The sequence below is a fragment of the Gadus morhua genome, chromosome 9 (assembly GCF_902167405.1).
Source record: "Gadus morhua chromosome 9, gadMor3.0, whole genome shotgun sequence".
Classification (NCBI taxonomy): domain Eukaryota; kingdom Metazoa; phylum Chordata; class Actinopteri; order Gadiformes; family Gadidae; genus Gadus; species Gadus morhua.
In genome coordinates, this window is record NC_044056.1 from 14132531 (window position 1) to 14160494 (window position 27964).

The window sequence follows — 27964 nt, forward strand, 5'->3', positions numbered from 1 at the left end:
ACTCATTAGATACATTTTTGTAAAGCACTTATATTGTTTTAGGGATAGGTATTTTTTTTTAATTTCAAGCAGATAGTTTTACTTTTAATAAAAATGATTTAGCAAGCAAGCATTTTGTGTGCATCCCATAAAGGAATCCTCAATTCAAGAAGTCAAAAGGCCTCAGTTTGGCCTCTGAATACTACTTTGGCTATCAATGTTGTTGTTTTTTTGATAATATGTCTGAAATGTATATATAATATATAGATACATATATATCTGTAGATATAGATATATATTTTTGTTCAGGAAACAACATCAGTTATTTAAAAGCCTGTTTAATATTAATTAACGATAAAGGATAAAACAAACATTACATGCCGTGTACTGTTTAACAAACGAAAGCTTTGGGACTGGTTTTCTGCAATGTGTGTTCAACTGTTGCTGTATCACCATTAAATACTCTCACATTACATAAAACATTATTAAAATGGTTTAGCGCACCATTCTCAAGAAGAATGAAAACATTAATTTCAATATTTTGGCATTTAATTGGTTCATCACATTATCGCGATCAAGTTAAGGATATCTTACACAAAATATCCACAAAAGACAAGTTAAAACCGACAAAAGGTGCATGTTTTAGGTCGTCAGTCTGTGCATAGAGGCAGCATGTTCAAATATGGATTTATTTTGCCCCCAAACTTAATTTGTGAGAGGATTTCTTTTTTTGTACATAAAATGCAGTACAATTATCATCTACTTTGATATTAAAATGCCAAAATCCAAAATGCCCTTTCAACAGGTTACCCAAAAGACTCACTATATACTTACTGTAAACATTCAAAGAGAAATCATTTCTAGGTGTTTGTCTTTTGCCTTTCTGTCTTGTATAACCAAGAGGTGATTCGGGAATTTTCTCAATTTTATCTCCGCCTATGCCACTGCAGAGTAATATCTTTTGCAGATTTTATTTACAATATCAAAACATATAACAATGATTTCCAGTACATATTCTGTGTAGCGTTTTTGTGTGGCACATTTTTGCTGTCTCCTTCTGCTCATGGAAAACGTGTCAAACAATTCATTTTTTCTTTCAGCCATCAACATGTTACAAACTTAGAGCTGTTACAAATACAGAAGACATCAAGATAGTTTTAGGAACGCAAAACAGCTGTCCAGTAAAGGAGGTTATTCAGTTATGCTCTTCGACTGCAACCCTGTACTGCTTCTGTACTGCGCCTCAGTAAATCCTGTGGTTCGTGGGCCTTCTTTACTTCACCGGACAACAATACCTGCTGCTGACACTTGCCGTTGTAAAAGCTTTAATTTCATTCAGTCATTCAAACACTTGAATACATGAGATCCTTTCTGTTCGTTCTTTCAGAGAACGTAACATGGAATGCAGCTCCACCATCAGTCTTGTCGTTCTGCTGTTCTGCTGGCACATTTTTAAGTCGTTGCTCACGCAACGTTCCTCATTGTTCTTGTTGATAATGTCCCGACAAGACGTTGGAAGTAGCATCACCAAAATCAAATGTCCATGATGATTACAGGGGTGTGGCCTGTGGACGGCATCACTGTAGGCATGGCCAGTACTGGGGCATGTCTACCTCACTCCCTGGAACCTGAACTGGCACCGAGACTCCAGGGGAAATAAGACCTGAGGACGAGATCATATCAACATGAACACATACGCTTACACTAACGTACAAACATGACAAACACCAAGGACCTATAATCATTTAACATTTTTAAATGAACCGCCTACATTTACATCTTGTCAAATTTACATTCTCATCTATGAGCTCTCCTTTGCTTCTAGAAAAACCTTTTGCAAGATCAAAAAATGTGAACGTCAGATATCAAGTACACATGTTTTAATCATCAGAAAAATCAAGCTGCCTTACAGGTTTCTAAAAAAAGATGGCTCTACCTGTTGATGTGGTTGTAGTCATTGGTTGACTGGTGACATGTGACTGCATATGAGAGCTGGTGTAGGGCTCGTAACTTCTTCCATTTACTGTTGGGCTCGTAGGTAGCATACAGGAATACGAAGTTTGACTTGGTGCCTGGAATCAAAGGAAATGAAAAAAAAGACAGTTTTATTAAGAATTAAAAAAATAAATTGCATTGGCTCATATTAGAAGAAACACCTTCAACATAGCCCTACTGAACTATCATACCACTACGTTACCATTTACCATCTACTTCTGCTTTACACCAATCAACCAATAATTACAGACAAAAGGATCTGGGATTAGTTCCATCCCCATGCCCACTTACAAGCCATGTCCTTGAGCTAGACACCTTAACCCCTACCTGCTCCTGACCGACATGTCTCTGAAATAACTAAGTGGCTTTGGATAAAACATCTGCTAAATAGTAAAAAAGTCTATTAAGCAACGTGTGCAGAGTTGATTGGATACTTGTGAACAACCTGAATCCTGTAGCTCTGTTTTCATGAACATTGTATCCTCATGACAGTAGGTGTAGCTCATTAAAAGTGTAGTAATTATTGGACTGTATGTATGCCAGTGCCCAGCATTAATGTCATCAAATACACCTGTGTATTTCTACTACAACTTTACAACTATGTAGGGGCGGCATTGTTTTGAAAGCTCAATCGTCTTGAGCAACTCACCTGAATAGGCAGGCTGCTTGCCATTGTGAAGTTGGGCAAGGTTGGTATGCTGTAGCTGTTGGATAGAACTGCTTCTGATCTTCCCAACACAGGTCCTGATGCGAAGCTCACTAGAGATTAGAGAAGACACGGAGCAATAACTAACTTTTAGGACAATGAAATAGCCATCGTATTATGATCAGGACACTTTCCACAATATATTGCAGGATCCATTGTGTAACATTTAGTAGCATCTAGCGGTGATCGATTTAGGGATTGCATTTAGTCTGTCAATGTAAAGGTCCTTTATCATTTGATGTGATTGTTCGTTGTGATTTTTTCCCACGTCAATAAAAATAATTACAAATCATGGCACTGAAGGGGACTGTGCCATTACGCAGCATGAAGTGTGTATGAAGTGACATACATTGGAATTCCACCAAGATCAATTTTGGATGGCTTTAGCCTCCGAATGCATCAGTTTATCCAATCATAATAGAGTATCTTTGTCATAATCACAATGGTCACTGTACATGTTGTAGGACATAATGGTGGCAACACAAACGCCTCTTATTACACCCATAGTGGAAACTACATTCATAGACCTATAATCATCGGTATCTATTATACCTGTATGTATTGATCATTTATCTCGATAGCATTCGGCGCTGTAAGCCGGTGTTTAATTGCACTTGAGTACCTGACGAAAGGTTTCTTTGAATAACGTGAAGGTGTGCAGTTGTATCACAATAGTATTGTTTTAAACAGCAACTTTCTAGAGAGAGTGATGGCCTACTCTAGTTATCGTAAAAGGAAACAACCTCAAGAACTAATATCTCCAAACATGCATGACAGATTGCATTATCAAAATACCCCTCATCAACAAACTGCCATTCACTATACAATTTTACATTTGGATTAAAAAGTGGGTGAAAGTCCATTACAATTTAATCACATAGGAGATTTTGCCAAATTGGCAGAGCAGGCTCGTCTTCACTAGGCTATATGAGGCGCATCCAACAGAGAGCTAAGCGTCTTGACAATTTTATATAACGCCAAGAAATGTGTGGATGTGTGTTTATCAACCAGAGATTGATTATGAGTTCCTTGTTGACTCATCGTCTAATGCCGTGTGTGTCATGACTCTCAAATACAAAATCACTCATTATAACGCTCATACACAACGGCCATGATAAAAAATATAACAAATGGGCCATAGCCATTAGGATAACCCGCACCAATCCTTCCTGGAACTCTTAGCCCAAAATGCATTTATTTGATTGAGTTCAAATTGTGTTTTCTCTAGAGCCGTCGCTCTGTTGGGGGGCTTATGTTGAAACAAGGCGGTTTAACATGGCAGAGGACCCACTCCATATGTAGACATGAAGGGCTCATTCATTCATTTAGTTTTTTAAAAAAACATACTATTATATTCTATTTCTGCCAAGTCCGTTCCGCTGAAAGCCACTCAATTCTACATACTACACCTTTAACAATGTATCAGATAATATCACAACAGAAGGTACAGGCCAGGCCTAGTAGAGATAGAAGTAATAAAAAAGGGCTTCAAAATTCAAGCAACAACAAACTACTTGAAACGTATCTAAATACACAATTTGATCAGTAGCAGTGTTGATGCAAATGCAGACAATAAATAAGAGTAGCGTTGACGAGTTGACCCTCATATGAGGAGTGTGTAAGGTTTACCTGGTGCAGCATGCTGTGGTAGAGGCTGGTAAACACTGGTATTGAAGCTGCTGCTGATGGGGATGTTACTGGAGGAGATGGACAACTGGCGACGCTGAGCCCTCAGCTTCTCGTCTCTTCTCCACTTGGCTCTTCTATTTGAGAACCACACCTGGAGATAAAAGATAATACCATGAGTGCTTAGCTTACAGAATTAAATAAAGTCAAATGCCTTTCACGCGATCAAAGAATAATTGCACCACAAATGTATGGCAGTATTAAAACAATGTATGACCAGAAATATAATCAAATGTAATATCAAAAGTAATATATATGCACATTTTTTTTTATACTAAGATATGAAATGTATAATTTAGTTATGAATAATATTATACACTTGTTAATATAGTTAGATTGATTCCTTTTCACTGTTACTTCCGATGACCAGAATAATAAAACTCGATTTTTTGTTATTTAGTTTATAGTGGGCTACGGGTTGTGGTATGACGCAGGCCTACAGACTGTGATTAGGGGCAGTCTAAATGAACTTGACTGGACTGTCTTACTGTGCAAACGGTTGGAGGTAATTAAACAGACAGATGGACTGACCTGTATCCGCGCCTCTGGCAGGTCTATTTTGGCAGCAAGTCGTTCTCTGGCAAACACATCTGGGTAGTGAGTCCTTTCAAATTCTAGAAAGAAATTTGCAGAAAATAAGTAAGCCATCAGCACCTGCCTTTTCCTCAAATTCATGTTGTTTCTTTATATTGGAATAACAATACATTGATTTCAATGGCAACCACCTATTAAACAACATCCAATTACCTTTCTCAAGTGCCTCTATTTGTTCCTGTGTGAACGATGTTCTATTTCTTTGGAGCTTCCTCTTGAGTTGCAGTCTGATCTGAGTCTCCTCAGAATCTTCAGCATTAGCATGTATTGAGTTGGTATTCTCTGCTCCTCTCCCCTCCGTCTCTGCAGCAGATACACATATATCGACATATACGATTACTATGTGCAATCGCTCACCATGACCTCCATGTTATTTTATTAGATAACTACAAGCACACATGCAAATTATGGTGAATATTATAGACAGAATGGTTATTATTCTATATAATAAGGTAAATATCGTAGTGATAAATATCTCTGCGTCCGTGTTTTATGTGACATGTTTTTACACGGTGTTCATCTGGAATGATGCACAAAGAGTGGGTCCCTCACCAGCGCTGGGCAGGGTGGTCCCGGGGTACCACGGCAGGCGCCCGCCCCAGTTGGTCTGACCGCTGAGCATCCTGAGCTTGTCGAACATCCCGTCCACCCTAGGGGGCCCCACCTGCTGCTTCTCGCTGGCCAGGTTCCTTAGCACGCGGTTTATAGAGGACACCTGTGGTGGGAATATTTAAAAACACAAACTATTATTAGAATTAATATTGGATTTATTCGGAATATCTTTGGAATATTGTCTTCATGATCAGGTTATATAAAAAAATTGATCTATATCATACTTCCTAGTACTGTACTAGTACTTTTGTATGTTTGTTGATGTTTGATATGAAATGGGAATTAAATATGTTTCTAATATTTGTCTCTGCATTGTGTATTTAAAGTTGTACTACATACTGATTGAAACACTACATGTTTGCAGCAGTAGAGTCCAGCAGCAGCCACTCACACTCGGTATGTTCTCATTAGTGCAGACCCCTTCTGCCAGCAGGCGGTCTCTGATCTCCCAGGCGAAGATAGACGGACACTCCCTCTTGTACGTGGCGATCTTCCCCACCACCGATTGGGTCGCCACTCTGGGTTTACTCCCCCCTATGGCCCGTGGTCGGATGGAGCCTGTCTCGTAGTAGCGGCCCAGGATCTTACTCACACAGCCGTTGGACACCTGAAACCAAACCAGACCCAATCTTTAACATCCATCAGTGGCTTGATGGGAGTTGCATTGCCTGTGCAGTCATGTTTCCAACGGATGACTGTTGAGTTCCCATGTACTCTAATACAAAAGAAACAAAACAATGATAGACGATAACAGTATAGGCAAAATTATGTATTACTTTCAGATCGGAAATAACGAACTGGCTGAGATCTTGTGCCAGTTTGAAAGGCAAACTGCTCATGGCTTTGCCCTGGAATATGTCATAGATCCACGTTATTGCCATTGAGCCTGTTGCAATGGTTAAGTGCCCTAACCTTTATTCATATCGAGAGCTGAAGTAGTACCAGGACTGACAATAAACCACACACGAAAACACAGCGCAGCCTGCCGCTCCTTGCTGTGAGGAAGCCTCTCAAAACCTGTTTCTTTATATCTTTATGAGACTCTATTGGTAACTGCTATACTCAAGCCACTCAGGTTGTAATGTATGTTTTGATGATTGGACAACACAGTTATAGCGTCTATTGTTTTGGAATATTCTGTCCGATAGTTGTCCTGCCTGGTGCCCTCATAAGCATGAAGTATGTTTCATAAAATTGGTTTCTTAGTATTGTTACTACTGTACTTTATTAATAATTGTAATATTAACATTCGGCCCCTTTTATTGACAGTGTAGTAGAATAGTGACCATGTATAGTGCAGAATAATGCCATAATAACTTCATGTCTGTGTCTAATATGACGCTAGACATTAGTGTAATTTGGTACTGTTCATTGTTCTATGTGCATCTTGTGCTGTTCTGTCACAAGAGGTGCTGTGGTCATCAGGATGAGCTGATGGGGGAGGGCTTTACCTGTAGGATTCGGGAGATGTCGCAGGGGCGCGCCCCGCTATGAGCCAGCTCCACTATCTTCTGTCTGGTGGTGTCTGGCAGCGGCCTGCCGTTTACAAACACACCTCCCAACTGGTTGACTCCACTGTGACCTGCACACACACACGCGCACACACACGCACGCACGCACGCACACACACACACACACACACACACACACACACACACACACACACACACACACACACACACACACACACACACACACACACAGAAACATTCACGCATAGAGAAAAAAATAACATTTGATTAATACGTGTCGGATTTAGTCTCAACAAATGTAAATTGTGTAAACCATCAATTATTAAAAAACATAATTTACATTAAAATGATTTGATGAATAAAAAATAGATGAGGGGTAGGGGAGAAAGGTAAAAGTTGAGGCGGTTAAAAAGAGTTTTTACATATGTTATAGATAGTTTGATATAGTTCACCTGAAAATGCAATAAAAGGATTAATGCCACGGTTATACTTGTACACTATGTTAAAAAAAATCCCATTATCAATATAATTATTTGCATGGAATTGTTACTTTGTAGTTTTGTTATATTATCATAACTTATTAAAGATTATTTTGATCTTAAGTGATGCGTCATTTAAATTCCTGAGCAAACATAATCCATAGCCCTATCACCATATGACCAAATAATTACGTTTTTATATTTAGATTTTGGTGCAACAAAATTCCTGCAACATTATCATTACAATTATAAACAATAAATGCAACCACAAATGACTTCCTAAAAACATAGCCAGCATCTAAAGTTGCAATGGCTTTGCCTTTCTTTTTACTCTAATGTATCTAGTTTTTTTTCTAACCCAGCAGTGAGCATTTTATCAGGTTTGGTGCACTTTTATTATGAAGATTAGGTGGAGATTTAGATGTAATTAATTTGTCATTGTCTCTTAATGGCCCTGCTGAAAAAAAAAAGGCCTAATGCGGCTTTATAAAGCGACCAGCACAGACTTCATCAACCCAGAGTGAACCGGATCACAGCCACGAGCGGTACAATGCAAATCACTGCCATTTTACAGTAGATCTATGGTGGCTCTCTTTTCTTAATTTATACTAAATTACAGAACATATTACGAATGTAATTTCCTTTGGATCATCATTTAATAGTTAAATTCATTTAAATGGCATTGGTTGTTTTTATTCTGTTTGGGGGGTTAGATTGTTTTTCCAAAACATATAAATCCATGGCACCGCATTGACAGATATATAATAGACAGACATATGGAGTTAATTTGGCTAAGTCTCTTGAGCTCTCATGAGGGAATTAAAATACAAACACATGTGCACGGGCAGTCAAGCATAAACAGGCCCCTGGGAGCCACACTCCGCAAGCTGCCAAGCTCACATCACCATATTCGTCACCCTGATTAATTTTCAATTTATTTTGTCCCCTAATGTTTCCATACTTGTAATAATGTTTATGATTATATGTCTTCTGTGCCATTTTAAAATACATCTAAATGATTAAATTAAAATCTGATGACATTTTTGCTCATCATGATGAAGAATGCAGATCTCCAAGCACAAAAGCAATGCATTCTTTTAAGAATGTATATCATTTTAAAATGATTATTATTATCGTAGTTTAAGTCATTTAAATGCACTAATGGATTTTAAAAAAATAAAAAATCTGACCATTGTTATCTTTCATCAATAAAATGTCAATAATTGACATGATAACCCTGAGAGTTATTATATTCTTTAAAATACACAATATTACTTCTTATCCTTTATCTTGGTATTCAGGGTGGGCCCTAGACAGAGGTTTGGTCGGATTTCTACATGAGATAATTTAACCCCCCAGTACTCTCCAATAGGTTAGAAATGCAATTAGGTAAATCATCATACGCTACACCCCCGCATTTTCCCTCTGTTCTGTCTTTGTCAAAACGTAAATTGGGGACTGGCTGGGTGTGAAGGAACCTGGCTCCTGGGGAAATGGTCCAAAGAGTTCTGGGTGTGGAACAGGAATCCAATGGATCTACACGTGTTATTCCACACTGTAATTATTCTTTAGAATAGCTTTCAAAATTAATGAAATCTCAAACCATGGATTCAAATGGGGAAATATAGGATACAAATAGGGGAATAATAAACAACAATCTTTAGAAATAAGCACAGAACATAAAGCGGACAAAAAAAGTGATGATGTGTTTGATTTATTAAACCGTTTGCTCTTAAGGACATGTATTGGATTTCTGGTATAGATTATACCATGTGTTCTGTATTGGCACATCATGTATTTCTTCTTATGTCATTTGTCATAATGTCTTGATTATACAATTTCAAGACATTCAAATTGTAATATATATATTTATTTTCAAGCTGTTTTTTTATTAGAGATGAATATATGTTATAAGGAAACTATATCTAATGACCTCACAATCACACACAATTTTGTGTGTGTGTGTGTGTGTGTGTGTGTGCGCGCGCGCGTGTGTGTGTGTGTGTGTGTGTGTGTGTGTGTGTGTGTGTGTGTGTGTGTGTGTGTGTGTGTGTGTGTGTGTGTGTGTTCGTATTAGACACACTTGGAGACAAAAAAAAGAGCATAGGGAAAAATATATACAGGAGTCAGACTAGTAAAACTTACTAGGCATAATGAATAAAGGTTATATTACACCATCTCTGACATAAGGGTGGCAGAACAGGCTTCAGCGACTACCTTGCGGTAGTTTTGTATTAGCTGTTGTTTAATGTACTTTTCTGACCTGTTTTCTGACTATATTTCATTATTAATTCACAGAACTATAAATGCTCTTGTTAACTTCACAGTTTCGGTTCAGTTAGTTTGGCAAGATATAGTGTGTTCTACAGCTGTTATGTTACTTTGCACCCACCTGAACTAGGATAGCGAGTTCAAGTTCATCTCACTATACACAGATGAGTATATACCTTGGTGAAGCTAATCAAATAGATGAAAATATGATATGGTAAAAGTAACACATAAGAGTTCACTCTTCACAGATTTTAAGTTTTTAAGTCAAGTGTTAACTGAAGTTTTAACTCCCTATGTATTCCGTATAGTAACCATTGTCAGCAATGTTTTGTTGTACCAAGAAAACAATTTGCTATCGTGGTCGGGAGAAGCATCTATGACAACAATGTATTTTCAGGAAATCTCAAAACGCCTTTACTTTGATTGAACATTTCCCATATTATTATTGATATATAATATATCTGAATCAGATTTAGAGAACATTGAACAAAAAGGTTTCTGCAAGAAGGAAATCTGGCCAATAACTTTGGATTGAAATGCAAAAGTAACTAAATGCAGGAAAAGTGAGCCATGGAAAGACTAAACAGACGATAAATTAGAAAGTAGGTCACACACCTTCATTGCAGACAGGATAAATCTCTTGTCCCGCAGTAAGGAGAAAGAAACCATTTGAATTTATATTGTCATTCTGAACCAATATCCCGGCAGCGAGCACCAGGACAACTCTATGTGAGTTAAGAAAAGTCACATGTTCATTTTATTTATTTGACGATTGGGCTTAAGCACATTGTATGAATTAATCACATTTCCCTGGTCTTACAATAGATTAGAGAGGCTTTCATGCTCAATATTTAATTTCCTTAATATTGGTTTGCTTTTTATGAATATTGTAGTTCAAATTTGGAGTAGGGTTTTCATGTTACCATCTCACACCATAATTGACAAGAGTGAAGTGACCACACACACACACGCACACGCACACGCACACGCACACACACACACATAAAAAATAGATGTAAGTATCACTTACTGTTTTGCATCAGGTTGGACTCCCAGCTGGTACGACTGTTATAATCTGTCAGAAAAAGTAAAATAAATTACATTTAAGTAATGTTATTTAATTGTATTCAACATTACCAGAACATATCACGCATCCTTACATTGAGAATACATCAATTATATTGACATCGGTACATCATCTCTCCATTTGTTAACTCTGGTCCTGAACGATTTGGACAATATTTTTATATAATCCTTACCAAGGAGGATTCAAAAAGAGTCATGCCTCTGAGCTAAATGTTCAAGATTTACAATGGACTTTACCCTAGAAAAACAAGGAACATGTCAGGGGGAACCAAACAATTTGTTACCCAGCGCATGGGCTTGTTTCTCGAACTCCCCCTTGAGTCTATAGGCCAGGGATAATCACACAGACAAACCCCCCCAATGCAACTTTCTGATGCTAATCTGACCCCCACCACACGCTGTCTGCCACGCTCGGCTGGCCAGGGAAAGGGAAAGACAAGAAAAGAAAGACGGATACAAAGGAGCTGTGGTCACTGGAGGTATGGAGCAAGATGTTACAAGACTGCTAGACACAAGACTTGTTGAAAGTGAGGACAGGAGCAACAAAGAACATATGTGTATGCATGTATAGATATGAAGTGATGCATAACAATATCAAATATAAATCCCAAAAACATACACGTGCAAAGACATCACTTATAATAAAATAAAAAATGAATAAAGTTAATTCTTTATTCAACACAATGTATGTGCACCATCGGTTCCGTGTGACTTAGGCCTACCTGCTTTTAATTTAAACGCAGTAATTCATTTAAGTGCCCATATGTATTTATAACAACTCTTTAAGCTTTACAGTCAATTGCTGGTGAGTTATCATCCTGTGTCAGAATCTGAGCTAGGCCTACTGATGTCGCAGCTGCACAACACTGTTTTGTGTCCGATGTCGTATTACTGAAAAAACGTAAAGATAACGATTAAAGCAAATAACAGTTTTACAAAATATTGAGTGGGATTTTGATTAAAGAATAAAAAATAGATTAATTGAATAAATCAAAGTGGGGACAAGGCAGATGATGTGAAGGTACGCGGTACGGGACATCAGAGTGAATAAGGTAGAGAGACAGAGAGTGGGAGAGAGAGCGGGAGGGAGAGCGAGAGAGAGAGAGGGAGAGAAAAGGGGTGCGATTAGGAAGCAGGAGAGATCTTTTCCCGGGTAAATGACCTGGCCCAGCAGCCCTCATTGTGTGTCCGTGGGGCTGTGGTGGTGGTGGCGTTGCCTTGTTAGTCTCGGCTCGTTAAATACAGAGCATCACACAAAGTCCCGGCGGGGCGCCTCGGTCCACCAATGGGACGCACATAAAAGACTTCTGTTAAAACATTGGCGATGACATAAAGGACTTTCACTCGGCTGCGTGCAGAACTTTGATATAAGAAAAGAAAAAAGTGAAAAACATTCAGGAGGCCGATGTGAGGATAAACTAGTCCGAGGAGGTTGGAGGGGGAGAGAATAAACGCCGTAGACTTTAAGATGGAATCTGGGTCCACTAATAGAGGACTAATATAAAGGTGCATAGGCCTATAATGTTCCGAGGTTGGTCTTTATTTTAAAGGGATGCTGTGAACTATGCAGCTGTCAATGCAGTCAGTGGACAAGTTACTTTATTCACTTTTAGATTTTCCAACTTCGGACTTTTTGAAGGTAGGCTATATTACGAAACTAACACCAGGGAAATATTTAATTGACATTATGGCCGAATGTCGGCCCTAAGCGTTTCTCTGTAGAAAATTGACACGGCATGATATTCGATTTAACATGTTGTTTTCTGCCTATTTTGGCATAAATCTTCAGGTGTGAACCGTATGCCCCCCCCCCCCCCCTTCTTTCACTAGTCCTTCCAGGCTATCGGGGTTCTGATCTGATCTGACGCCCCAATGCAAACATTTTAGGCAGATAAGCTATTATTTTAAGAAAATCAAGCTTTATTTGAAAAGCATGTGTATTTAATAAAATACATTTAAATTCCATTAGGCTTCTCCCCAGGGTAACATAAATTTCGTCTGCATAGTATTAGAAAGTTGTAAACTTTAACTATTTGTTGGCGTATTTCATATTCATTATACGGGTGAAACAGTTATTTGTTTATTATTAATATGTAAGTCTCTTAATTGTATTTAGCACACATTAAAAGGCTATATAATAGACCTAGTCTATAAGGAAACCTTTTCAAATAAGGATAACATGCACTCATGTTTAAAAACTACCGTTTGATCCACATCCATATGATTACGTTTGATATAAATCAACACTACAAACAAAAATAAACAAATCACTACCAGTTCCTGGAGACAGTCTGGACACATCAAGGTTATCACACAGGATGCGTGTGCAGGCTTCCATTCCTAATTGTTATTGGTCTTAATTGGCCTTAATGTAAATACTTAAGGCTGAGAGTTACTATTATGGTCTATCGTGCTCTTTGGATTTATTCTTCTCTCTCCGTTTATTGCCTTTTAAAAAATATTCCATGAGTAGTTACTGCAGCAGCCGATGCAAAACATCCCCAAAATAAGTAATTAATGGAACAAACAGACCTGCTTTTAGGAACCATGCTGTATCTTTAAGACACATTTAACACTCTTGACTGAGGTGAGGCGATCACCGAGTAGGCTTGAAAATAAATATAACACGAATGTGCGCGGTCTTCCTGTACCGCGTTCTGCCGAACCCGCACCTTTTACGTCCCCGAAAGGAGACAACGAGTGTTGATAACGAGACCTGCGGACTGATGGATAGATGGTGTACGATTGTGAGGTAGAAACACGAGGAGAAAAAACTAACCAAATCATAATGTTCCTTACCTTTCTGTGGCATGTTGTCCTCTAGATTTAGACCGGGACGGAAAAAAGAAAAAAAAAAGTTTTTCGAGTCTCTCTCTTCAGACGATGTTAATTTTCCAAGATGCTTTTCTTTTCTCTCTGAATTAGTTTCCTTGACTGGAGAACTGAGTGTGTGTTGAAGTGATGCACCCGTTTAGAGGGAGGAGAGTTGAACATAAATGGGAAGGCCAAGTGGCTGTGTGTGTGTGTGTGTGTGTGTGTATGTGTGTGTGTGTGTGTGTGTGTGTGTGTGTGTGTGTGTGTGTGTGTGTGTGTGTGTGTGTGTGTGTGTGTGTGTGTGTGTGTGTGTGTGTGGGGGGGGGGGGGGGGGGGGGGGGTTCGATGAAGGGAGAGAGAGAGGGAGGGTGCAAGGGAGAAAGAGAGAGAGGGAGGGAAAGTGATTGAGGAGGGGTTCTGCGCGAATTGACTTTGAGAAACTAAGTGTGTACGGAGCAAATGTTTTTAGATGACGTGCATGAGTGGCGGAGAATGAGAGCGATTGTGTTCGACAGTGATACTATCTGATCTGATTATTCTGCCAGTTGTGCGCTTTTTCACACAATCTTTTTTTCTTCCACTTGACTGATTTCTGTGAGTGTGAGTACTGTGTGTGTGTGTGTGTGTTTGTGTGTGTGCAGGTGTGCGCGTGTGCCGCTAGTATGTGTGTGTATGTATGTGCAGGTGTTTGTGTTTATGTGTGTGTGTGTGTGTGTGTGTGTGTGTGTGTGTGTGTGTGTGTGTGTGTGTGTGTGTCTGTGTGCGTGTGTGTGCATGCATGCGTACGTGTGTATTTGGGAATGGACCAGTGTTTGAGGATGAATTTGACAGAACTATGCTCACACTCTCCTTTCTGTTGTTCTCTGTCACAGTGTGTGAGTGTGTCTGTGTGTGTGTGTGTGTGTGTGTGTGTGTGTGTGTGTGTGTGTGTGTGTGTGTGTGTGTGTGTGTGTGTGTGTGTGTGTGTGTGTGTGTGTGTGTGTGTGTGTGTGTGTGTGTGTCTCAGGGGGCTATTAGCACTCTGTGACCCCTGTCATCATTCTACTATAGACTCAATTCCCCCAGTTTCTTTAATTCAAACCCTACCCTACCTCCCTCTCATCTGTCTCCATCTCTCAGAGACACACTCTCTCTCTCTCTGTGCCTCTCCTCCCTGGCCCCTTTTCTTTGTCCCCCCCCCTGCCCTCCCCAGCCATCATCATGAGTGTGACCCCCAGCAGTGCTGGGGAGAGATGGCGGACTGCAGTGTGCTGGGCTTCAGGATGGCCAATTAATTATAATGTAGAGGAACACAAAAGCAGACATCTGCCCGGGATCTTGGAGATAGACAGTTATTTTCACTGGTGGAATACAGAGGTATACACACACACACACACACACACACACACACACACACACACACACACACACACACACACACACACACACACACACACACACACACACACGTGCGCTGACACACACATGCGCTCTGACACACACATGCACACACACACACACATATATATATATATATGTTTATATACATATATGATTAAAATAATTACCTCCATAATGCAGGACTCAAACCCATCGACTTAACTTAGTATTAAAAAATACCTGTAACTGTCTATTGATTATTAACTGTCATTTGGCACATATGTCCAAAGCGAAAGAATTAATCTCAAGTTAATTCAGGAACATGTAATAATCTTGCTATATTTAAGGAGCAGTAATTAAACTACTGTACTCACTATGGTGACATAACAAGGTGTCTAGTCTGTGCAAATGTTATTTACTCATGGAACTTATACATGTTCTGTAGTCATATCCATATGTACTGTATATTATTAGGATGATGTAAGGTCTACTTGGTGTTTAATTAAACTCTCCAAGTTTAATGTTATAACTTGGAGAGAGTAGGAAGCGATTGGCAAAAGGTGCAAAGGCTAATGCTGTGATCTGGTATACTTTAAATAATAATAATAAGATCACAAAAAAACATCATTTTTTAAGAAATTTCAAAGTCAGAGTGTCGGTGGGCCTGGAAGAAATTGGTTATTTATCCTATATACAGAAAATATGCATAATCAATAACAGGCAGGCAATATTGTGAATTAAGTTACCCAGCCCCAAAAGAAAAGCTATAGCCTAAAAATACAAGAGGACTAAACAACATAATCTTGACTGACAATAAACACACAATGGCAGGAATGACTAAAAGCAGCGTTAATCATAAGACAAAACCAACTACAGTGTAATGTTAGGACATTTTATCAATTAATAATTGGTTAGCCACACTGGTCTGGATATTGGAAGATGACAGGCTATATTAAACAGCAAAGGGTCTTGGTTGAGGCTTTTAGCCCTCGATGACACGTCCCACCAGTCTGGTCTGGATCAAGAACGGGTGTCCACTCATCCCCACTACAGGCGGTCGTGCTGATGTCCTGTGGCACCGGAGAAGAATGAGAAGGCTTTGAGCCTGTTATGTTGGACCATCTCAGCATTCTATCTCTGGCCCTTTTAAATGCAGTCAATCAGATCATCAACAAAATATGGGCCCTCGAAAGCAGGAAGGAGTTTCCTCACCTTGTCCCTCACTCGTATGTGAAGGGCGCCCTCCCCTTGTGGTCTCACGGGTAATGTCTAGTTGTTCTCACAGCTGCATGGCCTGAGGATTAGCTTCTCTGGCCTCGCTGTCCCCATCATCATGTCCAAGTGACAACATTCAGAGGAAGTGGCTAGCATCTTCAGATGAGTAGTATTGTGTGTATCAAATATTTGCCATGTGCATGAAAATGGGCTTTGTGCCAGATGCTACCAATTCCCCATAGTCTTCATTTTTTGAAAGACGTGATCCAGAACCACAACAGTACATCCCACATATGGCTCTTTATCCCACACATGGAACCCAAAGGGTCTTTTAGCTTGAATGTGAACAAGAAGGTACTGTGCTGTACTTTCCATTAATTAAGGCTGACTTGCGAAAAATCCCCACTTTGGTCTTGCAGTCTCTAATGTCTGACCATCCAAAAAAGCAGTCCATTTCCCTAATGACTTTTTGATAGTCTTTAATTCTCCATTGAGGATAGAGGGAAATGTCAGGGCTGTTGGAAAGGTTAATGTGACTTTCACCCACTAATAAACACGGCTGGATCAAAAGAACAGCTCAATTAAAATTGCTCTCCTACTCAGTGGACACGCATATGGCTACACCTAATATTTTCTACACATAAACACAAATATACACAGCCTGATAACCGTCTTGGTTAAATGTTAATTTTGTATTAATTGGAAGTATAAAAGGCGTATGAGAAAATGGGACCGATTTGGAGAGTGGAGAACTAAACCTAATTTCTACGTATCTCCTTCAGCCATTCTATTCTGTAAAAATGCACTTATGTTGATGATTAAAAAAAAACAGCCATTCATTGAATGCACCTTCTATTCAGTAGGATTATAAAACCCCTGTTCCCACATGCAGCCTTGTCAGGTGATAGTTTGAGGAACAAACTCTGCTCACCTGCTGAAATGCTTCTTGGTAGTGCTCGATATATATCCCACACTGATTGCTTTCTTTGTCATGTTACAATGGAATGATGAACTGAAGATCATACCAGAAGCAGTAAAGATCACAAAGCAGAAAATATGATCTTTGGTAATGATTCGGGTAATGATTTATAATAAGTGGTTTGTGGGGAATTGTAATGACAACATATTCTTGCCTAAGAACTTTTTGATTGTTAACCGCTGTAATAAAGGAGTGAAGTCCATCCTTAGAGAAAATCTGTTATTTTATTATCCATTGGCAGAGAGGGTCTCTGGTTAAGTTTTCGACTTTACTTGAAATTATCTTTTTGCAATTGTTTAGACAATTTCCAATGCAATATCCTGGAATGCTACTGGGCATGCCTAAACTCTGATGTGTGTGATGAGTGAAGGTTGGGGCACATAAGAAGTAGAAATGGGGTGAGATCTTTGGGGTGGCAAGAGGACTTGCTGGGTACTTGACTGCTCATTTGTTCTCAGATGAGATGTGTGTGTGTGTGTGTGTGTGTGTGTTTTCGTGTGTGAGTGGGTGTTTGTGTGTGTGTCCGTGTGCGTGCCTGCGTGCATGCGTTGGAAGGATGCCTTGCAATGGCTATTTGAAAATGTTTAGATGAAGGACTAGATTTATTTGTCTAATTTCCTGTGGTGTAAATTGTGTTCTAATTAAATATTTAATCTTCCGCTCTGGGATACAGAGAATCAAACCAGTCCAATTCATATCTTATTTAAACGTTCAATCTATCTTTTTTTTAACACTTGGTCCGGGTGGTTCTTGAAGGAAGACATTTTTGTAAGTTATTTTGTTTCTCATGCACTTATACATAAGAACAAGTTTGTTCTCTAACAATATACTGGCTTCTGAAGGGTCCGACAATCTAATCTTCATCTGTACAGAACGTTACTTTGCATTATTGGCCATTTATTTTATCTGAATCGCATGAAAATTTGTCTGAGATCTAAATCCGATTTAGTTTTGTGCATTTTTTTATTTTTATATTTACAGTTTTATTCATATATAGTATATGTATTTTTTTTTTTTGAATAACCATACATGATAACCATTGTTATAGGGTTGTTCAGATGTCCAGACACAGTTTTTCATCTGTGAACCAAGATATGACCATTGGACAATCTCAGCGAGAGATCAGCCTTCTCAATCAAACCGTACAGTTTGTCACTCACCACACAGGGTGAACACGTTCTCCTCACCCATGAACTTCATTACAACTGACACAAGAAGAACACAATGAAACCCCAACACTTTAAACCCACCAAGGAGATGACACGTTCAACATGTTGGGAGCCATGTATGATTATCAAAAGACACAGCCGTGAGGGTTGAGTGTTAGACCTACATCTTTAATAACACTTCTTATTAAAGCTGTGGCATGACAGGATAATTACGCACATCAGTAAACTCAAAACTTGTTAGGGATACCAGGTAGTCTTCTCCTTTATCTTTGGAAAATACAATGCTGTGTGTGTGTGTGTGTGTGTGTGTGTGTGTGTGTGTGTGTGTGTGTGTGTGTGTGTGTGTGTGTGTGTGTGTGTGTGTATGTGTGTGTGTGTGAGTGTGTGCGTGTGTGTGTGTGTGTGTGTGTCCTGTGCATGTTGCTTAGTTACAGGAACCTCTTTGTAAAATGATGTTTTTGCGAGTGAAATTGAGAGCTCTTAACAAACAAATCTCCACTATTAACCTTGAAGTAGTATATATAAATACACAATAATTAATTGCAATGAAATGTGAACATTTGGACCAGTATCCTTATCCGACTGCACCGGATGAGGACACCGGACAGACTGCACCTGTCATAAACAACGTATTTGTGTGTTTGGTTATTGGCTTCCATTTAGACCCCTAGTGATGACATCATGGTCAAAGTTGGATCACAATCCATACACCTATGGTTTATAGTCAGGCTCTGAGTTCAGTCATTGAAAACTCCCCTTTGTGTTCCGTCAATCAATGCATTATCAGACAATTGTATGTTTAATCTGAGTTGGGTAATGCCCTTTTAAATGTTTCTCAAGTGTCAAGTGTGAATGTTTATATGTGTGATTACAAAATTGCTGTGCTTCTAACAAAGGAGGCGGTTTCACTGCAGGCTCAATCAGAGCACGCCACGCACTTTGCTGATGCTCTGCCAGAAGACAATCTTCATATTTCCACTGGTAGGTTTATTGTCAATCTCCTAAGAGTAAATCTGTGATTTTGCAAAATATTGGAAAAGAGGGAATGTATTATTTCCTTTAAACTGTGCAATATTTTCAACTTACTTCTAAGAACACATTGAGGATTCTTCGTCCACTGATATGATGGCCCTCTTTTCACTGTGTAATTATTGTCCTTTCCTATAATTGCCTGTAATTACCGGTTAGCTGTCAGCGTTAAGAGACTGTCTCTCTGTGACACGATGCCACTACTCCAATCATAAAGACATTGGCCGCTGCTAGAAAGAAGGTGGATGGATATAAGTGGAGAGGAGATTGTGTTGGGAGTAGAGGAACAGTGCAGAGAAAGAGCTTGAGTTCAAGTATTGACACATGTTTCTGTCAAAGAAAGAACCTCATTACTCACAGGGTCAATTGGTTTGCTAGTTTTGCTCGCAAACCAATTTACCTGCCCATCTTCTCAAACTGCCCATCTTGCCTTCTCCCCTCTACCAGGGTGTTGAGCAGAGGCAATTTTGTTTTTCACAAATTATATCCCCTATTATTGTGTGTGGAGAACATGAACTCACACAACTCAAAGAAGCCAACTAATTTTCAGGGCATTCTGATGTTGTATTATAGGAATATTGGTGATTGAAAGTCATGTTAGCGTTCTCACTTCATGTCCTATGTTCCCAATGTTCCCATGTGTAAGTCCACCTTGATCCAGAGTCTGGAAAATAAGAAGACTTAGTGAGTGAGGTTAGACTTGTATGAAGCAAATCTGTCTGTTTGTCACTGATCATCATTGTATGACCATTTTAATAATATACTTACTTTTTTGCGGTGTAGTTATTGGCAAATGCCACCTAATGTGTGAGAGACCTCACACGGGGACACATGTCCTCAAGGCCTCATTGAGGTGGCTGAAGTGCTTGTGGTGAAGTAAAACAGGTGCTGCATATGGGATAGAGAGCGGATGTAATGGAGCCTATTTACCTTAGTTGTTTGTATTAAGAAGTGTAACGATACAAAGCCCAGAATAATAGCGTTCTTATCAAACGCTTAGCCTAAACTTGAAGTTTACCCTTCTATTATTAAAGCCAAGTCAGGATAGAAATTCTCTTGTTTATAATCTGCCTATCTGAAATATAGAGCTAGATAGTCACACTGATGTATGATCTGCTAATATTTCCCTATTGTGTTTGTTCACCCTAATCTGTGCTATCTTTATCAGACCTTTTTTTTTTTCAGATCATAAGAAGTGATGTAAATGATGCAAATGAGCATGACCTGTAATGAAGAGAGCAAGGCCCACGTCTCCATCCTGTGTTATTGAGATGAGCTTGGGGAGTCCCCGGTGAGGTGTTTCTGTTAATAGGCCAGGCTGCTAGCTGCAAACACTAAGAGGTTAACATTAGCTCCCGTCCTCTCTGAATGTGTGCCTCAGTCTGTCTCTCTCCTCTCTCTCACTCACTTCCAGACACACGTTCAAAGTGTGTTTCGGGGGGTGTAACATAACCGTGAACAGGCAGGAAATTAATGGGGGGAAACCCTAACACTCGCGCTACCAAATAATTAACCTCTTATCCTACCCGCTATATATTTGCTCCATTATTTTATCACTTTCTACATTTAACTTTTTAGTTTATGATTAAGGATTAACGATTAAGAGAGCAGCTGGAACTGCTAATGAGAGTCTCATTGCCAATGTTTTTGATCAAACTTCCATTTTAATCACAGAAATGTGTGTATCTGTTAACTATATCCTGTCCCCCATTATGCTGTTGTGAACATATCCATATTCAACATGGAATTTGTGTGCAGGAGTTTTCCTTGTTTTGTAATCTATATATCTATAATATAATATAATATTGTTCCACTCCAATTATCCCAAAATCAACAGAGCAACCATGGGATAATTAATCTCAATGGTTTATATTATACTTTAGTTTATTGGAGAAAATAATTTCTGTTTATTTAAAACTTATTTTCCTTTTGATACATCTGAGCGGCTTTGATAAACACTGCAGAAAATGTACTTATTATTTCTGATGCAACCATGTTACTTCCTTGATGTATCTCTGGATTACATGTTTGAGTTTTGTAGGCAGCTAGAAGTTGACACTATGAGAATATATTTCTCTCTCTCTCTCTCTCTCTCTCTCTCTCTCTCTCTCTCTCTCTCTCTCTCTCTCTCTCTCTCTCTCTCTCTCTCTCTCTCTCTCTCTCTCTCTCTCTCTCTCTACCTCTGTGAATATGTGTATGTGTTTCTCTCTTTTTCTCTTTCCCTAGTTCTCTCTCTAGCTTTCTTTCTCTCTTTGTGTCTCTGTGTTTGTCTCTCTCTCTCTCACTCTACTTCAAACTTAACTTTGTGAAAGAAAATGGTAAAGGTAGACAGAGATAGAGAGGGCAGGCACCTTGAAGCAGCAAAAGGCTCTTTATCATATCAGCTTTCCATCTGCAGATTATCATTTTATTCTTTCTGTAGGATCTATAAAAATGACTGGTCGTTTTTGTACATTTTGAGAAACAATAAATAAAGATTATTTACCAGTTTTTATAAAATATATATATTTGTGGAGGGCGAAGAGTAGGAATACCCGATACCAACAATAACCCATTCGACTGTTGGAGGAGACACAGTAAGAGATAACAAATAGAAAGTAACAAGCAAAGTACCCTTTACAAATACCCTACTATAAGGTGAATTTATCCTGTCTCGAATAAAAAATATGAAAGAATAATAAGGCAGCATAAAGCTGTAGCCAAACTAAGCATACAGCCCTTTTTTATTCCAAATATTCCTTGTCCTTTTAAAAAATATATCTCTGAGAGTCGGTTTAGATCAACACACCATTGTTCATCCTTGTAGGCTATGAATGAATAAAGTGCTGGCATAATACAGAGCTAGATCTAAAAATAGGAGACACAATGTAAAAAAGTGATTTAATTAATTTACGCCGAATTAGGCTACTTAATTAAATAATTTCACACGTGCTGTCCTCTTGGGTGGCCCTGCAGCACCTCTAATGGTAAGCCAGGCTGCACCTAGTGGTAGCAGGCCGACCCGGAAGGCTCAATTAAAAATGGTTAAAAGTATATTTATTCAATATTAGCCTACTATTTATTGTGGAACTTTAAATGGTAACCGAACCATAGAAGTGCGCTTTCAGCTCACCATATCATTTAATCATGTAGGCTGAAGACATTTGCGGAAATACAATTTTTTCATTGCCCATTTAACAGAAATGTGTATTAAAGCGGAAATCAGACAAATAAGTGAGAAACGACAAAACCAGCATATTCCAGCTGCTGGCGACCCCAAACAAAAACGATGTGGTTCTGAAAGATAAGGTGTAGAAGTTATGCATGCTTAGATGAGTTAGACGTAAAATAATATTTCAAATGGATGCACGTTTGACTGAGAAATAATAATAATAATAATTCTAATAATAGTTTATTATTTATACGGGGTGTTTGGTCATAAATGAGATTATGTTATTTCGGAAACATTGGGAATTAATCTCTTTCTTCGTGTTTTTTTGCATCCAAGTGCAACAGTGGTCTCTTGACTGCTTCCTCTGCCATGAGCTTAGCAGCTAACGAAGCACACTTTCTGATAAGTCAGACAGGCGTAAGGATTTCCCGCGTTTCCGTGGCACGACACAGTCAGGGACCACTAGCGCATAACACAGAGTCAAGTGGCGGTACTGCGAAGGAGCACAGGCCAATTTGTTGCCCCCAGAATACTAAATAAACGCTTTCTTTAGAGTAGTGCAGCGCCAAAAGAAAACATGTGTATTCACGGGTAAGCTTCTAAAATACATTAACAACAGGAAAAGCACGATTTTAAAGGGACCGGGTTTTGATACTCTGAAATTAAATGAGTGTTGTGCAGATACATTAAGTGGCAGCACCCCCATGCGGGGAAAACGTATAACTACAATTTCACTGCAATGAACATGATGCAATGCGCCTCTGCTAAAGTAGCTGGATAGCAGAACGACTTTTGAAAACAGAGAAGTAAATAATGAATTCGTTGTAGATCTACATTTATACTGCCACAACTTAACATACTGACTACCGATTTAATTACTTTGATGATCAAGTTATTATAATTTATTTTTTGATGGCCGAAAACCATTTTAGAACGTTTTATCAAGGTTCCTGTGCATAATCTTATTTAATGTTGACCTTTAAAATATGCACTCAATTAGATAAATAGATGTAAAGGCAGTAGAGTCCATATAATAATAACTTTGCTGTTTTACTGTTAATATGGTTCGAGTTATATCGACATATATCCCTGGGTATTTGTCTGGGGGATTCAATGTCTCGTAAAGCAGCATATGGAGCATTAGGTGTTCAACTCATAATTATTTAACCTAATGAGGGTTGAATGAGTAAAGGGATTGATTATATTCAAGTAATGTGTTCATGTTTGTAGGCCTACCAACTTTCTATCCATAACAAACAATCTATCTAAAACTTTATTTATTAGCATTTTGAATTCATTCTTCCTTCAGAGAATGAGAAGAATGGTACACAACCTTAATGAATTAGACGTTAACGATCCTGGTGCTCACACCAAAAGTGGACCTTCTATACCATGTAAACAGAAGTTGCAACATTTTAAATTTCTTTTTTTGTTTTGACTGCAAATGTTAGCTCACAAGTGAACTGAAATTTAACAACAAAACTGCTTTACAATTACCAATCCTTCAATGGCGTATGTTTGTTCGTGTTCTGAATATTTTCTTGAATATTACTAAAAGGGGTATACTTATACAATGACACATGAAGCCGAACATTAAATGTATACATTTTATTTAAACTTTAAGAAAGCAGACTTGTTTGTATGATTTTACTATTCACGCAGACAAAAGTATTCCCCTATCCTTACAAACGTCAGAATACAACATTTTATTTTAAAGCTTTTACATTGAATTGGATTAAGGCGGTAAAAAGTGCATGGTTGCCGTGGTGGTTGCCTGGCACGAGGAAAGTGCTGAATCCTCATAACCGGGGCAGGAAGTGCGTAACGCTCATGGTCGGAGTCACACGGTCGCCTCTCTTGGTCCTGCCCGTCCGGCTGAGGCCGATGTACATCCCGGGATGGGCTGCAGACTCATAGGCGTTGTAGTGGTTGGCCAGGAGCTGCTCTCTGAAATCACACTCTGGACCGTAGTGGACCTATAGAACATACAGAGTAACATCACGCTCTGGACCGTAGTGGACCTATAGAACATACAGAGTAACATCACACTCTGGACCGTAGTGGACCTATAGAACATACAGAGTAACATCACGCTCTGGACCGTAGTGGACCTATAGAACATACGAGTAACATCACGCTCTGGACCGTAGTGGACCTACAGAACATACAGAGTAACATCACACTCTGGACCGTAGTGGACCTATAGAACATACAGAGTAACATCACGCTCTGGACCGTAGTGGACCTACAGAACATACAGAGTAACATCACACTCTGGACCGTAGTGGACCTACAGAAGATACAGAATAACATCACACTCTGGACTGTAACTACAGAACCATCAGAACATACAGAGTAACATTACACTCTGGACCTTAACTACAGAACCATCAGAACATACAGAGTAACATCACAAACTGTGATGTCTGTCTGTTTGAAGAATATATTGAAGAAGGTCCTTACTGAGCTGTAGAGATGTCCACTGCTGTTCATGGCGATGAAGAGTCCACTCCTCACACCAAAAAGCGTCACCACACCTCTCTCCACAGGGGACATTTCCAACAGACCTGGGGGGAGAGCAGAGTCACAAACTAAATCGTGTCTGGCCCATACATGTCATTAAAAAACACATGTTTAAATATTCTGAATACCTGAACCACCAAGGTTCATAGATCTCAAGACGAAGATTTCATTCTTTCTTTTGTTCAGCATGTATAATTGTGTACAACCTTTAAATGGTCCATTTAAAAAGTCTTTAAATCATGCATTGTGATTGATAGAGCATTAAGTACAGAGTGAAATCTACAAATCTGATCACCTTAACACCAACAAAACAAAATTCTCTCTAAAGTTGAGACCGTATACAAATAATTTGTGTCATGATTGCAACTGCGTGATTCAGATCAGTGCTGCTATGTGACTGGTACCCAAGCAGTGGCTTGTAAAATACTTTCCGAAACGATCAGGTGAAGAAGAAGAAATGTGCTGCGGAGGCACATTTCTTCATCTGTAAGACGCTTGTAAAATGGTGATAGCAAACAGGTTTAGTTAAACTACATTAAATAAGTTGTGGTACTTTTGAAAGACTGCAATATTGAAATTAATTTGACTAGGAAGTCCCTGCGAAATGCTATGGCTCCAGTACTTTCGAACTTTAATACTTTCAGAGTTAAACATATCCAGTACATACAGTTGTTGGCCTATATTTCAAAACACCAATTACACAAATTCAACCAAAATTATGAATTATTAAACGCATTGGCTATACATGGCTAGAAAAACAAAAGTTGCAAAGAAAGCGGCTTACTGTATCTGTCTACTCTGTGAACTCCAGTAATCTTTCCGTCTGGCAGGACCACGATATGAAAGCCGATACCCACTTGGCAGAACAGCCTCCTGTGTCTCTTAATTCCCATGAGGTGTTCTCCATCCTTAGCCAACCGATCACCTTGGTCCCACTGACATCCCCATGTCCAAGCCTGAGAGCCGTTGCACGGTGGGGTATCGGGTTGTCCCAGTCTGCTCTCCACTGTGACGTTGGAGGTCGTTCTGACCAATGGGAAAGCGGCAGAAGACCAACATTGGACCAGGAGTCCACAGATGAGCAAAGGAAGCAGGGACATTTGGATAGACTTCCACCACAAACCAATCTCTTTGTTAAAAAAACAAACAAACTTTTAAATAGATCCTTAACGTCCTCTTTGTCCTCTTTGAAATAAAATTTGGTTTATATATACAGGTATATGGTTGGAGAATAGTATGGCTATGACTGCAAATATTATTAGAGTAATACTTGTGCGAGGTTATTTCTAGTGAGACAAAGTCCTGAAAATGCGCGAGAAATATCCAGCAATTGTTCTCTTATTTTGAAACAAGCTATAGGCATGTGGTTATCATGCCTATATATGCACTGTGTTAAAGTATGACATCACAGACTACCTGCTGTTGAGGCCCCCAAGTTAGTGGTCCGGTGACGTACTCTTCCCACGATGACGACCTCCCCGCCGCAGCGTGATGTCCTGGTGATGCGCACTGCTGTCACCGGCGTACGGAGTTCAAATCAATTGCACATGCACCTCCAGCCTTTGTGGCATCTGCATCCGAAAGGCAGCCTACTTTAGAATACAAAAAATAATTAATAAATTATTTTAAAGTTTTCTCAAGATTGCTAAAAAAAAAGGCAATAACATCACACCCACTGCTACCCTATACTGGCGTGCAACTTACATACATACACACACACACACACACACCCACACACACACACACACATTCACACACACACACACACACACACATACATACAGAGCCACACATATACATACACACACACTCACGCACAGATATATACATACATACAAACCCCCCCCCCCCACACACACACTTACAAACACACACACACACAGACACATACACGCACACAGATACACACACATACCCACACGCATACATACACACACTCACTCACACACACACACACACACACACACACACACTCACATATACAAAAGCATACATACAAGCCCCCCCACTAACACACACACTCACACACATACACACACACACACACACACACACACACACACACACGAACACACACATACACACATTCACATGCATGCATGCAGACCCACGTATATACATACACACACACACAAATGCACACACACACACACACCCACACACACACACACACACAAACACACACGCATACACGTGCATACATACAGACTCAAAGACATACATACACACAAATCCACCCACAAACCAACATATACACATACATACATACCCACACGCATACATACACACACACAAACACACACACACACACACACACATACATACATACATACATACATACATACATACATACATACATACATACATACATACATACATACATACACACGCACACACACATTCTCACACACACGCACACACACACACACACACACACACACACATGTATACATACCCACACACAGGCGTGGGGTAGAAGCTAATGTAGGCTGACTGTTGCGTCAGAGAATCACTGGGCACCTCGGAGGGTGTAAACATCTCCAGGTATTTACAGTGTTTGTGTGTGTGTGAGCGTGTGTGCTTGAGTGAAAGGTCAATTGATAGGATCCCATTTGAATCCTGAACGCGCACAAGCACAATCATCATTCTTTCCCAAGTTGTTCAGATGTTATTGAACTAAACTTTTGGCAAGGTCTTAACCCTGAAAGCACAAACATTGATTGCATTCTGAGAGAGCTGAAAGTAGGCCTACACTCAATAGCAACCTTGTGAATAAACTTGTGGTAGGCCTCATCAGCTTTGACGCTCATTTATATAGTATACATCTAGAGGCCTAGCCTATTGA

At 39.3% G+C, this 27964-nt stretch overlaps 2 protein-coding genes across 2 annotated transcripts; both read right to left on the reverse strand.

The window, feature by feature from the left end:
• Window positions 1–232: 232 nt before the first annotated feature.
• LOC115551424 (paired box protein Pax-6) lies at window positions 233–13872 on the reverse strand. The gene is made up of 11 exons (XM_030367144.1): window positions 13680–13872; window positions 10825–10869; window positions 7024–7154; window positions 5964–6179; window positions 5513–5675; window positions 5114–5263; window positions 4898–4980; window positions 4310–4460; window positions 2624–2733; window positions 1916–2051; window positions 233–1642 (listed from the first exon to the last, which is right to left on the reverse strand). The coding sequence occupies exons 1-11, from the start codon at window positions 13690–13692 to the stop codon at window positions 1557–1559; spliced, it is 1284 nt and encodes a 427-aa protein (XP_030223004.1). The 5' UTR covers window positions 13693–13872; the 3' UTR covers window positions 233–1556.
• A 10523-nt stretch (window positions 13873–24395) lies between these two features.
• Window positions 24396–27765, reverse strand: LOC115551138 (fibroblast growth factor 4-like). Its single transcript, XM_030366692.1, has 5 exons — window positions 27751–27765; window positions 26184–26228; window positions 25904–26120; window positions 25060–25163; window positions 24396–24572 (listed from the first exon to the last, which is right to left on the reverse strand). The coding sequence occupies exons 1-5, from the start codon at window positions 27763–27765 to the stop codon at window positions 24396–24398; spliced, it is 558 nt and encodes a 185-aa protein (XP_030222552.1).
• Between the last annotated feature and the right edge of the window lie 199 nt (window positions 27766–27964).

What these genes read in the sequence shown, in the direction of transcription:
- LOC115551424 (XM_030367144.1), bottom strand. An exon ending in ACATCTCCCGAATCCTACAG is followed by an intron (nt 6,180 to 7,023) that starts GTAAAGCCCTCC and finishes GTTTGGTTTCAG; the next exon opens with GTGTCCAACGGCTGTGTGAG. An exon ending in TGCCAGAGGCGCGGATACAG is followed by an intron (nt 4,461 to 4,897) that starts GTCAGTCCATCT and finishes TTTTATCTCCAG; the next exon opens with GTGTGGTTCTCAAATAGAAG.
- LOC115551138 (XM_030366692.1), bottom strand. An exon ending in TGCTCATCTGTGGACTCCTG is followed by an intron (nt 26,121 to 26,183) that starts GTCCAATGTTGG and finishes GTCACAGTGGAG; the next exon opens with AGCAGACTGGGACAACCCGA. An exon ending in GTGGACATCTCTACAGCTCA is followed by an intron (nt 24,573 to 25,059) that starts GTAAGGACCTTC and finishes TATGTTCTATAG; the next exon opens with GTCCACTACGGTCCAGAGTG.